Below are 17,185 nucleotides of genomic sequence, written 5' to 3'. Positions count from 1 at the left end.
TGAAGGTGCCGTCCTTCCTCCCCAGCGGCAGTGTGTGTCCCAGGGAGCTGAAGGTGCAATCCTTCCTCCCCAGCGGCAGTGTGTATCCCAGGGAGCTGAAGGTGTCGTCCTTCCTCCCCAGCGGCAGTGTGTACCCCAGGGAGCTGAAGGTGCAATCCTTCCTCCCCAGCGGCAGTGTGTACCCCAGGGAGCTGAAGGTGCAATCCTTCCTCCCCAGCGGCAGTGTGTATCCCAGGGAGCTGAAGGTGCCATCCTTCCTCCCCAGCGGCAGTGTGTACCCCAGGGAGCCGAAGGTGTAGTCCTTCCTCCCCAGCGGCAGTGTGTACCCCAGGGAGCTGAGGGTGCAATCCTTCCTCCCCGGCAGCAGTATGTACCCCAGGGCACTGAGGGTGCAATCCTTCCTCCCCAGCGACAGTGTGTACCCCATGGAGCTGACGGTGTCGTCCTTCCTCCCCAGCGGCAGTGTGTCCTGCAGGTAGCAGAGACCGTCAGTCTCACACCCCAGCAGCAGGACAAAATAATGAAAGGGGAGACAGCTGGTCCCCCTCTCCACCAGCAGAGAGAGTGTCAGGGAGAGGAGCCTGTTAACCCCTCTCCCCAGCGGCAGTTTACAGTCCAGAGAGAGGAGCTTGTTACACCCTCTCTCCAGCGGCAGCCTAACCCACCAAGGGGAGATGTTGAGCCCCGCAACTGTGCAGATGGGACCGTAGTCTCTGCACTTACAGCCCAAGGGGTAGGGACGGTCGGTTCTGTCCCCCAAGCCCCAGAGCTGTGTACCCAGAGGGGAGACGGTCGGTCTCCCCCTGACACAACCAGGCTCCAATCAGGCTACTTCAGTGGTAGCGCTGGCACCAGGGCAGAGTACCGCTGTTCTCTGCCCACTCAGCAACCCACCAAGGCAGTCTACCAGCTCCCCGCACAGCCGTGGTGAGGAACCTGAACCTGGACAAGCTGCTACTTTATCCAGGTGGAGTAAACATTTATTGTGGGTGGGAGGTACTGCTGTTTGTGCTTCGTGGGTGGGTTGCTGGACTAACCAGGGCACTGACCGGCAGGAGGTCAGATACCCTGTTAGTCTGGGGGGTAAAGGGGAGAAGTGTGACGAAACCGACCTCGCCACGTGTCCTTGGAGGGGGCTGCTTGCCCGCCTCTTGCCTTTGGACTATGGACCTGGGAGATTGGGCCCTTTTACAAAACGTATTCGGCCCTAACAGAGTGCATGTCAATATTACATCATATTCCGGCTCCCAGCCTCACTCTGCGGGCGGCGCGCGAGGGAGCTAAACAGACAGCTCAGAGGAAGTGCTCCCTCGTCAGCCGCCCGACCGCCCAGCAGCCTGCCTTGTCAGTTAGCCGCAAGGCTAACGAGGCATTTGCCCAGGGCAAAAAAAGCCGCCCCCTGGAAAATGCCGCACAAGGCAAATGCCTTGTTTGCCTCGCGGCTAATACGTCCCTGCACTTAGCTCTGGCAGCTAGAGCTCTCATTGCCCAACATTGGAAATCAACGCTATGTCCAACAAAAACGATGCTAGTAGACAAAATAAACCTAAACTATGTCTGTACTTTCCCCGCAACAAAAGACCAGACTGTCACAGATCTGGGGACCCTGGTGCAACATCTTCCCGCCGCCCCTACGGCCATGACCTACTGTTCCCAGGGCTCTCTTTTTTGCAGCGACCTGTATGTGACCCTCTGCAAACAATGATATACATAAACAAATTAGAAGAAAAAAAAAGCATCTTCAAGCACCACCCACTTTTTACTCACTCCTCCTTTCATTCACTATTGTTTTTCTTTTCATTGTCTTGGTTTCTGGTTTGTGTTTTTGTTTTATGCTCAGTATAAAATGAATCCACTGCATTCCAAACTCAAATTTTGGAGAGTAAGAGCACAGAGACACAGGCCATGGGGAGTCAGCACAGCTAAATGGACAAGGGCACATGTATGAGTGTGGGGATGGTGCTAGTGATTGGCTGTATGAGTGGTTATGTGTTTGTAGGGGGACAGGGATCATCTTATTTCAGTGCCTTTTGGGATTCTGGCCAGCAAACAACTTCCCTCCAACCCACCCTAATTTTCTGTTGTTTGTTCCGTCACAGCTGGCGTTGAGCGTGTCCTTGCCAACAGGGTTGGGGAGGAGATAGAATGTAAGGAGATGGACACGGTGGGTCTCAACCTCCCCTGCTCTGTAAGGTAAACTTTAAAGTTACTGAATTGGACGTGCCCACCGAGCAAAAAGCCGACTGGTGGTAGAGCATTTAAGATGATGGGAATTTTGGTTTGGACGAGGGAGGAGGCGAGACACCAGAGGGTAAGGTTTTGGTGCATAGGCATCTGGTTAAGTTCGTTGACAAGGACGGTTATTTAAGTTGGAGTCCTACAGTTGTAAGTTTTAATAACTGCTGTGGCCTGTTTCATCCAATATTCGTTGCCTGTCGTTATTAAGGGGATAAGTGGGGTAGTTTCTTTACTTTTAGTCACACCACATTCCCCACTACGTACATACAAGAGAGAGGACACATGAGGTCACAGCAGTTGTGAGAACAATAATACCACAAGGATATGGGATAGCTAAAATACCCAAAACAAGGTCAAAGTTGTTATTGTAATACGATAGAAGTGTATGTGCCATGGTTCTTGGTTAGCTTTTAAGAGGCAGCTATGACATGTCTAAGCTGATATAACAACAAATGTTGATTGTGAAAATGTAAATAAATGTTTAAAAATAGACACATGTATTAAAAATTGGTTTTCTATAATTCATGTCCACACTAGAACCACAGAGCCTCTGCCTCCATAAAGGATTCAGGCAGACAGAGACCCTGCTTAGAGGTTATGCAAAATCGGTTGATAGAAGGACTTCTACCATTTACTGCTGTAAGAAAATGTCTCTTATGTGTCTTTGCCGGATGTTGTTGGAATGTATCCTTGCCTCAGATTTGACTCTACCCTTACCCGACTTTGTTTGTATCCCACTCCTGTTATTGAAAATGAAAAATACAAATTGTAAAAAATAAAAAAAAATCTCAGCTGCTGTCTCACTAAAATGTGCTACCTTCCATAACACATCACACAGTAAAAAAAAAACAATAACAAAATTATAGTGAAGAGCTTATTGAGTGAATAAGTGAATACTAGTACAAATCACACTTAATAATTTAAAAGTGCTACATATGGCTTTTGGAACCCTAATATTCTTCAAGAACTAAAATAAGAACTCATAGACTAAACAATGTTTACATATATTTTTGTGCAAGAGTGACAAAGGAACACTTACATATTTTAGAGCTATCACACCCAGCTCTGGTATTAATAGCCACAGAGTCTGTAGAGGCAACCCTTCCCCTTTCTGGTGCCACTTGTCATCTCAATTCATCCTATGGAACGACATAATGGAGCGTTGTGCAGGTATCTCTGGTGGGTATCTGTATTGTGCCCACCTATGAATATTGTGTGGGTATCTCTGTATTGTGCCCAGCGCTGAATATTGTGTAGGTATCTCTGTATTGTGCCCACCTATGAATATTGTGTGGGTATCTCTGTATTGTGCCCACCTATGCATATTGTGTGGGTATCTCTGTATTGTGCCCAGCTCCAAGTAATGTTTTGGTATCTCTGTATTGTGTCCAACTCCGAGTATTTTGTGGGTATCTCTGTATTGTGTCCACCTCCAAGTATTGTGTGGGTATCTCTGTATTGTATGCAGCTCAGCATACGTGGGTTCAGTACATATTGTTAAGTGGACAGGGTCCACCAGGCAGGGCTGAACTGAGTAAAACATTTAGAGTATAAAGGGGAGCAATTTCATAAACATAAACAAATACGTTTCTCTCAATGTGTTACCTTGCAGGGAGGGAGGAGATGTTTATCTCTACTAATCAGGTGCCTAGCATTAGACTTCTCCGGGCATCTGAGGGAGATAGCTGATCACCCCACTGGCCCAAAAAAGGATTTTATATGTTTTGATTTCTCCTATGGACCTTGGCTTTCATGTGGTCCACCAGTAATTTATTCTGCAATATTTAAAACATCAATAAGATATACTAAAGAGTGTGAAAGGCAATGGGTAATGCCAAAACATTGGGGGTAAGGTGTTACGTGCAGGCTTCACTTTTTGGTAGGCTTATGCTACTTGATGAAAAAGTCTTGTAAAAGTATTTTTCATTGTTTGGTATGTCTTTTTGAGGTTTAAAATACTGTAAAATATTGTGTTGTTATTATTTTTTGGTGTGCATCTTTATTGATTATTGATATTTGTATAGTGCAGAGGAAGTGAATTTTAGGATTAAGTAGCATTTTTTAACCTTTTATTAGAGAGAGATAAAAAATACTTACTGGAGGTCCTAGATCACCTTTGCCTCCTCTTAACTGCTCCATTTCAAACATTGAATTGATTTCTTCGTAGTCATAGTCATAATTTTCATAGCTGTTTTCAGGATTATAATGGTGATCTTCATCATAAAAACCTTGGTACCAAGAGTCCACATGGCTTTGTCGAGGGGTAGAAATGGAAGACCTGTAAAGGGTTCTGTTAAAGATCCTTTGTATTTTTGTTTCATCTTTCAAACTATCTACATCTGTGGTTTTTGGTAGCAGTGTCCTATCCGTCTTTGTAGTATTCCTAATTGATGAGTTACTGGGACTTGCAGTTGAATTTGAAATCAAATTAGATTTTTTGTTTTGAGATGACAGCATCTCATTCTTCATATTTCTGTTTGTCACTAAAGCCCCTCCTGCGGTTTGAAATGTTGATCGATAAGTGTCAGCCTGGCGACATTGCTGCTTCACATACTGACAATAATTTGTAGAAGCTTTAGCAGAGGGAATGATTTCTAACTGGCAAATCGCACCCTCAAATTGGGCAGAATTAAGATTCATCCTTCCTATTGTAAACACACTACCAGGTCCAAAGTTCTGTGTACCTAAAGTAACTTTTTTAATTAAGTTCTTTTCCCCACACTCAGAAAACAAGGCTACCGACTGTTCTCCAATGCTGAGAGCAAAACTGTGCCACTCTCCATCGTGAACACTGTAGTCGAAAGATACAGACTGCTTCCCATCCAAGTGGACAACGACTTTCCTTGGAAGTAACTGAACTCCAAAATATAACCTACTCTTGTTACGAATACTGAAGAGGAAAGCATTATTTAACTTGTCTGAACGAAGACTTATTAATACTGAAAATGAGTTCCCAAAGCTGAAGGGTAAAAGCTTTTCTACTGGAAATTCAATGATTGTATGTGGTGTTAAAACAAGTCCTCCTCCTGCCAGTTTGCCCTCGTAAGCCTCGGCTCCAGAAGACCACAGTGGAGTGGAGGCTGTTGCTAAGGGTGAAAAAGTCTCGTCTTCTGCTTTTAACTTCTGAAGGATATTTATGCCTAGAATTAAAAATAAGACCAAGTATTAGTTGAAAATGGACAACTTTTTGTCAGTTTAAGAATCACAGAAATATAACACATATAGCAAGATTGGGAATTATTTTATCCATCACGTTGTAAAGCACTAAAATGGCGGCCATTGATGACTACTGGCAAAGTGGAATGTTTATTGACAGCATATTTTTTATAGCAGTAGCTAAACTTGATTCCTTGGCTGACAAACAACAGATCCACCTTATCAGGTTCCGTCACCATGTGACTACACATTACACCAAACTCAGATAGGTAAAGAGGATATGTGACTGCAACCTATCAATGCACAGAGTTAATAAGATTTTTTTTTTTTTTTTTAATTCTTTATTTTATTTGTGCATAAAGATTACAGATATGTTTGCACTGCCACGACAGCTGGTGCAAGCAGATACATAGACATTTTATAACGCAGGTATGGCATGAGAAAACTTTGCACTTTTTGTTATGAAAATCTGGATATGAACAAGTTGAGCATTAAACAATATGTGTAACCAAGCTGACCTAAGTTCTGCTTATAGGCGTTAAAACTAACATATAAAGGGTTAAGGGTAAGTCGAGTGTAGTGTACCACGCTTGCATGTTAGACTCACATTTATTGTACATTTTGCTTGTCTATAGGTCTTCTCTTGGAGTTAATCTAGGCATGAATATTTGCGTATTATTACGGTTGCTTAAGCATGTTATAGTAGTTAACAGTTAACAGTATCCTACTGCAAATAGTGTCAAGGTAAGTGTTAAGGTAGCCTATGTGCACTTGTCAGGATAGAGTATGCAGAGGCGTGATTAAGGGTACAGGCAAGACATATGCAATCTTATTTTTAGCAAAGCTATGCAAGTAGGTTCATGCTGAGAGGAAACAGGCCTATGTAACAGGCGTCTAAATCAGGTTCCTAAAACAGGCTTATATAAAGAGATTTCTGATAATATATGAAGCGCTATGTTCAACATCAGTGCCTTATCATAAAACATGCTAGACTATATAGGTATAAAACATTGCTTTGGTACGAAGGAGATTGTTCACTTTAGCCCGGACCGGCTGGCAGACTATACTGCGTGTGGATTTAAAGGCACAGGCTTATTCAGGGTATTATCTGTCGCATGTGGGTTAAAAACATAAGTAACGGTTAAATCAAAGGGCAAAACAAATATTAAACAGCTTAGATGGACTGGGCAAATAGAGTGAAAAGGTTCGTTTGTTACATCCAAGTCCCGAACTGTAAGTAGGCTAGTAGCTGGATCCAGGGCTGCTGCAATCTGTCAGCCGATGCCTTTAGTGTGCTTTGGTAAATGATCCGTTGTGGAGCTCGACCCGGCATCTCTGCCTGCTCTCCGGCTTGTCAGCTCCAAATGATGACCCTCCATCTGGATTCCACAGCATGATCCATGTGTGCGTTTTTGTGGTGGGCTAGTAGATGGTGCGTTTTTCCGCTGGTGTCGGCTTGGTCTCAGTCGTGTGTTGTAAGTCACCTCAGGCCTTTGGGTCTGGTGCTTGACTCCTCTACTCCCGCTCGTGTATGCAGGTAAGTGGGGTGTTGTATGTCTCGTTTTGCGTAGTCGCCTTATGTGGGTGCGGGTTCTCCGTCGGCGATGATTTTTTTTCTTCCCATTCCGAGTGGGATTCAGTCTTGTCAGGTTAAAGACGTTGTTTGTAATGACTCGTGGAGTCGGTGTGCCCTGAGGAGGTGTAGGCCTTTTGCTGGTCGCGGCCTTGCGTGCCTTCTCCTGGGATTGGGCCTGTTGCGCCGCCATCCACTCCTCTAGTCGTCGCCAGAGTTGTTGGAACGCTTTGTCTATGCATCGTTGCGTGTGGTTTGGTGGGTCTAGTTGGACCGGTTCCGGCCCGGGCAGCCCTGGTTTCCATGAGGAGAACTCGTCCGCCATCTTAGGCCTTACCGGTCGGGTTGATGTGAGGTTTGCTTGGTCGCTTGGTGAGTCCATGGGGCTAGCCCAGGGGGACCGGGATATCCCCCACCGGTCCAAAGGGGGGTTTGCAGGGCTGCAGACTTGCTTGCGGTCGCTGACGGTTCTTTCCTGGGGGATCGGCCGACTCCCCCAGGTATCTGGCCGCCATTCCCGCTAGGCCGCATGTTCGGATAGCGTGTTTCCAAGTTGCTTAGGCAGAAATAGGGACACCCTCGGGTACACAATTGTTGCGGTAGCAATATACTGTCTGCTCCTCTCTGTTTTATAATCGATTTAAGTAGGATTCGTTTGGATTGAGTTCAGATGTGCAGGAGCTGCTAGCAAACACGTCCGGCCATCTTGGCTGTCAGGCCCCGCCCCCCGAATTAATAAGATTTTATGTATCACATTTAAGTACAATGAAGTTCGAAGAAATATTCAGAAGCATTTTGCAGGCGTATATATAGTTTGAATACAAATGTGTGAAGCTTGGCAAGTCACCAGTATGCAGGTCACACTATCACCATCTCTGCACAGGGTTATCACACCTCGCATACACAATCACCAGCTCTACACAGTGTTATCACACCTCAAATACACTATCATCAACACTACACAGCGTTATCACACCTTGCATACACGATCATCAACATTACACAGTGTTATCACACCTCAAATACACTATCATCAACACTACACAGCGTTATCACATCTTGCATACACGATCATCAACACTACACAGTGTTATCACACCTCACATAAACTATCATCAACACTACACAGTGTTATCACACCTCCCATACTCCATCATCAACACTACGCAGTGTTATCACACCTCACATACATCATCATCAGCACTACGCAGTGTTATCACACCTCACATAAACTATCATCAACACTACACAGTGTTATCACACCTCACATACTCCATCATCAACACTACGCAGTGTTATCACACCTCACATACATCATCATCAACACTACACAGTGTTATCACACCTCACATAAACTATCATCAACACTACACAGTGTTATCACACCTCACATACACCATCATCAACACTACACAGCGTTATCACACCTCACATACACCATCATCAACACTACACAGCAGTTCACAGCATTATCACACCTCACATACACCATCATCAGCACTACGCAGTGTTATCACACCTCACATACATCATCAACACTACACAGTGTTATCACACCTCACATAAACTATCATCAACACTACACAGTGTTATCACACCTCACATACACCATCATCAACACTACACAGCGTTATCACACCTCACATACACCATCATCAACACTACACAGCAGTTCACAGCATTATCACACCTCACATACACCATCATCAGCACTACGCAGTGTTATCACACCTCACATACATCATCAACACTACACAGTGTTATCACACCTCACATAAACTATCATCAACACTACACAGTGTTATCACACCTCACATACACCATCATCAACACTACACAGCGTTATCACACCTCACATACACCATCATCAACACTACACAGCAGTTCACAACATTATCACACCTCACATACACTATCATCAACACTGCACAGTGTTATCACACCTCACATACACCATCATCAACACTACACAGTGTTATCACACCTCAAATACACTATCATCAACACTACACAGCGTTATCACACCTCACATACACCATCATCAACACTACACAGTGTTATCACACCTCACATACACCATCATCACCACTACACAGTGTTATCACACCTCACATACACCATCATCAACAGTACACAGCGTTATCACACCTCACATACACCATCATCAACACTACACAGTGTTATCACACCTCACATAAACTATCATCAACACTACACAGCGTTATCACACCTCACATACACTATCATCTACACTACACAGCGTTATCACACCTCACATACAACATCATCAACACTACACAGCATTACACACCTGACATACACCATCAACACTACACAGCGTTATCACACCTCACATACACCATCAACACTACACAGTGTTATGAGACCTCACATACACTATCATCAACACTACACAGCGTTATCACACCTCACATACACCATCATCTATACTACACTGCGTTATCATACCTCACATACAACATCATCAACACTACACAGTGTTATCAAACCTCACATACACCATCATCAACAGTTCACAGCATTATCACACCTCACATACATCATCAACACTACACATAAACTATCATCAACACTACACAGCGTTATCACACCTCACATACACCATCATCAACACTATGCCGTGTTATCACACCTCAAATACACTATCATCAACACTACACAGCGTTATCACACCTCACATACACTATCATCAACACTACACAGTGTTATCACACCTCACATACACTATCATCAACACTACACAGCGGTATCACATCTCACATACACCATTATCAACACTACACAGTGTTATCACACCGCACATACACTATCATCAACACTACACAGTGTTATCATTCCTCACATACACTATCATCAACACTACACAGTGTTATCACACCTCACATACACTATGATCAACACTACACAGCGTTATCACACCTCACATACACCATCATCTATACTACACTGCGTTATCATACCTCACATACACCATCATCAACACTACACAGCGTTATCACACCTCACATACATCATCAACACTACACAGTGTTATCACACCTCACATACACTATCATCAACACTATACAGCGTTACACACCTGACATACATCATCATCAACACTACGCAGTGTTATCACACCTCAAATACACCATCATCAACACTACATAGTGTTATCACACCTCACATACACCATCATCAACACTACACAGCGTTATCACACCTCACATACATCATCATCAACACTACACAGCGTTACACACCTGACATACACCATCAACACTACACAGCGTTATCACACCTCAAATGCACTATCATCAACACTATGCAGCGTTATCATACCTCACATACACCATCAACACTACACAGCGTTATCATACCTCACATACACCATCAACACTACACAGTGTTATCACACCTCACATAAACTATCATCAACACTACGCAGTGTTATCACACCTCACATACACCATCATCAACACTACACAGCATTATCACACCTCACATACACTATCATAAACACTACACAGTGTTATCACACCTCACATACACCATCATCAACACTACACAGTGTTATCACACCTCACATACACTATCATCAACACTACACAGTGTTATCACACCTCACATACATCATCAACACTACACAGTGTTATCACACCTCACATACACTATCATCAACACTACAGAGCATTATCACACCTTACATACATCATCAACACTACACAGTGTTATCACACCTCACATACACCATCATCAACACTACACAGTGTTATCACACCTCACATACACTATCATCAACACTACACAGTGTTATCACACCTCACATACATCATCAACACTACACAGTGTTATCACACCTCACATACACTATCATCAACACTACAGAGCATTATCACACCTTACATACATCATCAACACTACACAGTGTTATCACACCTCACATACACCATCATCAACACTACACAGCGTTATCACACCTCACATACACTATCATCAACACTACACAGCGTTATCACACCTCAAATGCACTATCATCAACACTATGCAGCGTTATCATACCTCACATACACCATCAACACTACACAGCGTTATCATACCTCACATACACCATCAACACTACACAGTGTTATCACACCTCACATAAACTATCATCAACACTACGCAGCGTTATCACACCTCACATACACCATCATCAACACTACACAGCATTATCACACCTCACATACACTATCATCAACACTACACAGTGTTATCACACCTCACATACACCATCATCAACACTACACAGTGTTATCACACCTCACATACACTATCATCAACACTACACAGTGTTATCACACCTCACATACATCATCAACACTACACAGTGTTATCACACCTCACATACACTATCATCAACACTACAGAGCATTATCACACCTTACATACATCATCAACACTACACAGTGTTATCACACCTCACATACACCATCATCAACACTACACAGCGTTATCACACCTCACATACACTATCATCAACACTACACAGTGTTATCACACCTCAAATACACCATCATCAACACTACACAGTGTTATCACACCTCACATACATCATCAACACTACACAGTGTTATCACACCTCACATACACTATCATCAACACTACATAGCGTTATCACACCTCACATACACTATCATCAACACTACACAGTGTTATCACACCTCACATACACCATCATCAACACTACACAGTGTTATCATACCTCACATACATCATCAACACTACACAGTGTTATCACACCTCACATACACCATCATCAACACTACACAGTGTTATCACACCTCACATACATCATCAACACTACACAGCATTATCACACCTCACATACATCATCAACACTACACAGCGTTATCACACCTCACATACACCATCATCAACACTACACAGTGTTATCACACCTCACATACACTATCATCAACACTACACAGTGTTATCACACCTCACATACATCATCAACACTACACAGCATTATCACACCTCACATACATCATCAACACTACACAGCGTTATCACACCTCACATACACCATCATCAACACTACACAGTGTTATCACACCTCACATACATCATCAACACTACACAGCATTATCACACCTCACATACATCATCAACACTACACAGCGTTATCACACCTCACATACACCATCATCAACACTACACAGTGTTATCACACCTCACATACACTATCATCAACACTACACAGTGTTATCACACCTCACATACATCATCAACACTACACAGCATTATCACACCTCACATACATCATCAACACTACACAGCGTTATCACACCTCACATACACCATCATCAACACTACACAGTGTTATCACACCTCACATACATCATCAACACTACACAGCATTATCACACCTCACAAACACTATCAACACTACACAGCGTTATCACACCTCACAAACACTATCAACATTACAAAGTCATCATATACTGCGTTACACGTGCAATTCTCTGCAAGACAATTATTAAGTGGTACACAGTGCTAGGCACAGAATGCAAGTGATTACGATTTACTTTCATTTAATACAGCAATATGTTGTATCATGGTAATATTTATCACAAATCATTGAAATTGTCTTACCTTGTCCATCGGCCACAGCAACTGCTCTGCATATTGCAATTAAAAAGACAAATCTTATCCTGTAAGAGAACAATAAGACACAAGATTTTATTAAAATTACATTTTCTAAATAAAAAGGGGGAGAAAGAGATGACAGCTCTGTCATATGTAAAGATTAAGTGGAGATAATTACTGTAAACGTCCCATTATGCATAGTGATACTTTTCTTGTGATTAAACTTAATGTTATGTTTGCTCCGCTTGTTCTATTTCTGTTTCCTAATAAAACAGATTTAAACAAAACAAAATATTATTTTTAATTTGTATAATTTGTATGTCTCCTAGTTTAACAAAAAATAATTCCTCATACAAGGGTTAACCTGCAAGGGAAGAATGACTGTCTGTCAGATGTTAGTTTTTATCTTTAAATATAAGTTTTCACAATGCAGCAATGCCACTATATGAAGAATTACACAGCTACAAAACTATTTACAGCAAATACATTGCTAATTATCTCCTCCAAAAAGCAATACGATTCAAACTATAGTCTGCAGAATTCTAGCAATAGATAAACCTAAGCCAAATATATCTGTGTACATAGAGTGACCTGTTATTGTCCCAGTCTCACACCTGCACCTCAGACTCTCGGTTGCCACCATCTTATGGAATGCCCTCATATACCAGATCTGACTCTCCCGTCTCTGCAATCCTTCCAAAAAATCCTTAAACACTGACTTCTTTATAGAAGCCTACCTGGACCCTCCTTATATCTCCCTACCTGCACTCTCCTTACTACTCCCTACCTGCTCTCTCCTTATAACTCTCTACCTGCTCTCTCCTTACTACTCCCTACCTGCACTACCTGCCTGCACTCTTCTTATAACTCTCTACCTGCACTCTCCTTATAACTATCTACCTGTTCTCTCTTTATAACTCTCTACCTGCTCTCTCCTTACTACTCCCTACCTGCACTCTCCTTATAACTCCCTACCTGCACTCTCCTTATAACTCCCTACCTGCTCTCTCCTTATAACTCTCTACCTGCACTCTCCTTATAACTCCCTACCTGCTCTCTCCTTATAACTCTCTACCTGCTCTCTCCTTATAACTCTCTACCTGCACTCTCCTTATAACTCTCTACCTGCACTCTCTCCTTATAACGCCCTACCTGCTCTCTCCTTATAACTCCCTACCTGCTCTCTCCTTATAACTCCCTACCTGCTCTCTCCTTACAACTCCCTACCTGCTCTCTCCTTATAACTCTCTACCTGCACTCTCCTTATAACTCCCTACCTGCACTCTCCTTATAACTCTCTACCTGCACTCTCCTTATAACTCTCTACCTGCACTCTCCTTATAACTCCCTACCTGCACTCTCCTTATAACTCCCTACCTGCTCTCTCCTTATAACTCTCTACCTGCAGTCTCCTTATAACTCCCTACCTGCTCTCTCCTTATAGCTCTCTACCTGCACTCTCCTTATAACTCTCTACCTGCACTCTCCTTATAACTCTCTACCTGCACTCTCCTTATAACTCTCTACCTGCACTCTCTCCTTATAACTCCCTACCTGCTCTCTCCTTATAACTCCCTACCTGCTCTCTCCTTATAACTCCCTACCTGCTCTCTCCTTACAACTCCCTACCTGCTCTCTCCTTATAACTCTCTACCTGCACTCTCCTTATAACTCCCTACCTGCACTCTCCTTATAACGCCCTACCTGCTCTCTCCTTATAACTCCCTACCTGCTCTCTCCTTATAACTCTCTACCTGCTCTCTCCTTATAACTCCCTACCTGCTCTCTCCTTATAACTCTCTACCTGCACTCTCCTTATAACTCTCTACCTGTTCTCTCCTTATAACTCTCTACCTGCACTCTCCTTATAACTCTCTACCTGCACTCTCCTTATAACTCCCTTCCTGCACTCTCCTTATAACTCCCTACCTGCTCTCTCCTTATAACTCTCTACCTGCAGTCTCCTTATAACTCCCTACCTGCTCTCTCCTTATAGCTCTCTACCTGCACTCTCCTTATAACTCTCTACCTGCACTCTCCTTATAACTCTCTACCTGCACTCTCCTTATAACTCCCTACCTGCACTCTCCTTATAACTCCCTACCTGCTCTCTCCTTATAACTCTCTACCTGCAGTCTCCTTATAACTCCCTACCTGCACTCTCCTTATAACTCTCTACCTGTTCTCTCCTTATAACTCTCTACCTGCACTCTCCTTATAACTCTCTACCTGCACTCTCCTTATAACTCCCTACCTGCACTCTCCTTATAACTCCCTACCTGCTCTCTCCTTATAACTCTCTACCTGCTCTCTCCTTATAACTCCCTACCTGCACTCTCCTTATAACTCTTTACCTGCACTCTCCTTATAACTCCCTACCTGCACTCTCCTTATAACTCTCTACCTGCACTCTCCTTATAACTCTCTACCTGCACTCTCCTTATAACTCCCTACCTGCACTCTCCTTATAACTCTCTACCTGTTCTCTCCTTATAACTCTCTACCTGCACTCTCCTTATAACTCTCTACCTGCACTCTCCTTATAACTCCCTACCTGCACTCTCCTTTTAACTCCCTACCTGCTCTCTCCTTATAACTCTCTACCTGCTCTCTCCTTATAACTCCCTACCTGCACTCTCCTTATAACTCCCTACCTGCTCTCTCCTTATAACTCTCTACCTGCTCTCTCCTTATAACTCCCTACCTGCTCTCTCCTTATAACTCCCTACCTGCACTCTCTTTATAACTCTCAACCTGCACTCTCCTTATAACTCTCTACCTGCACTCTCCTTATAACTCCCTACCTGCACTCTCCTTATAACTCCCTACCTGCACTCTCCTTATAACTCCCTACCTGCTCTCTCCTTATAACTCTCTACCTGTTCTCTCCTTATAACTCTCTACCTGCACTCTCCTTATAACTCCCTACCTGCTCTCTCCTTATAACTCCCTACCTGCTCTCTCCTTATAACTCTCTACCTGCTCTCTCCTTATAACTCTCTATCTGCACTCTCCTTATAACTCCCTACCTGCACTCTCCTTATAACTCCCTACCTGCACTCTCCTTATAACTCCCTACCTGAACTCTCCTTATAACGCCCTACCTGCTCTCTCCTTATAACTCTCTACCTGTTCTCTCCTTATAACTCTCTACCTGCACTCTCCTTATAACTCCCTACCTGCTCTCTCCTTATAACTCCCTACCTGCACTCTCCTTATAACTCCCTACCTGCACTCTCCTTATAACGCCCTACCTGCTCTCTTCTTATAACTCTCTACCTGCTCTCTCCTTATAACTCCCTACCTGCACTCTCCTTATAACGCCCTACCTGCTCTCTCCTTATAACTCTCTACCTGCACTCTCCTTATAACTCTCTACCTGCACTCTCCTTATAACTCCCTACCTGCACTCTCCTTACAACTCCCTACCTGCTCTCTCCTTATAACTCTCTACCTGCAGTCTCCTTATAACTCCCTACCTGCACTCTCCTTATAACTCTCTACCTGCACTCTCCTTATAACTTTCTACCTGCACTCTCCTTATAACTCCCTACCTGCACTCTCCTTATAACTCCCTACCTGCTCTCTCCTTATAACTCTCTACCTGCTCTCTCCTTATAACTCCCTACCTGCACTCTCCTTATAACTCTCTACCTGCACTCTCCTTATAACTCTCTACCTGCACTCTCCTTATAACTCCCTACCTGTACTCTCCTTATAACTCCCTAACTGCACTCTCCTTATAACTCCCTACCTGCACTCTCCTTATAACGCCGTACCTGCTCTCTCCTTATAACTCTCTACCTGTTCTCTCCTTATAACTCTCTACCTGCACTCTCCTTATAACTCCCTACCTGCTCTCTCCTTATAACTCCCTACCTGCAATCTCCTTATAACTCCCTACCTGCACTCTCCTTATAACGCCCTACCTGCTTTCTTCTTATAACTCTCTACCTGCTCTCTCCTTATAACCCCTACCTGCACTCTCCTTATAAGCCCTACCTGCTCTCTCCTTATAACTCTCTACCTGCACTCTCCTTATAACTCTCTACCTGCACTCTCCTTATAACTCCCTACCTGCACTCTCCTTATAACTCCCTACCTGCTCTCTCCTTATAACTCTCTACCTGCAGTCTCCTTATAACTCCCTACCTGCACTCTCCTTATAACTCTCTACTTGTTCTCTCCTTGTAAATCTCTACCTGCACTCTCCTTATAACTCTCTACCTGCACTCTCCTTATAACTCCCTACCTGCACTCTCCTTATAACTCCCTACCTGTTCTCTCCTTATAACTCTCTACCTGCTCTCTCCTTATAACTCCCTACCTGCAGTCTCCTTATAACTCTCTACCTGCACTCTCCTTATAACTCTCTACCTGCACTCTCCTTATAACTCCCTACCTGCACTCTCCTTATAACTCTCTACCTTTTCTCTCCTTATAACTCTCTACCTGCAATCTCCTTATAACTCTCTACCTGCACTCTCCTTGTAACTCCCTACCTGCACTCTCCTTATAACTCCCTACCTGCTCTCTCCTTATAACTCCCTACCTGCACTCTCCTTATAACTCCCTACCTGCTCTCTC

The 17,185-nt window shown here is 43.5% G+C and overlaps 1 protein-coding gene across 4 annotated transcripts in view; it reads right to left on the bottom strand.

Moving 5' to 3' along the window:
* COL24A1 (collagen type XXIV alpha 1 chain) overlaps positions 1-17,185 on the bottom strand; it is an 808,926-nt gene that overhangs the window by 676,819 nt on the left and 114,922 nt on the right. For all 4 annotated transcript variants that reach the window (XM_063427613.1, XM_063427615.1, XM_063427616.1 and 1 more), the window contains exons 2-3: positions 12,605-12,663; positions 4,336-5,378 (exon numbers count right to left, since the gene is read on the bottom strand). In XM_063427613.1, coding sequence (XP_063283683.1) covers positions 4,336-5,378; positions 12,605-12,663 — 1,102 coding nt within the window. The remainder of the gene's footprint in view (positions 1-4,335; positions 5,379-12,604; positions 12,664-17,185) is intronic.

The sequence above is a fragment of the Pelobates fuscus genome, chromosome 7 (assembly GCF_036172605.1).
Source record: "Pelobates fuscus isolate aPelFus1 chromosome 7, aPelFus1.pri, whole genome shotgun sequence".
NCBI lineage: Eukaryota > Metazoa > Chordata > Amphibia > Anura > Pelobatidae > Pelobates > Pelobates fuscus.
This window is presented reverse-complemented; position numbering and strand designations above follow the sequence as displayed.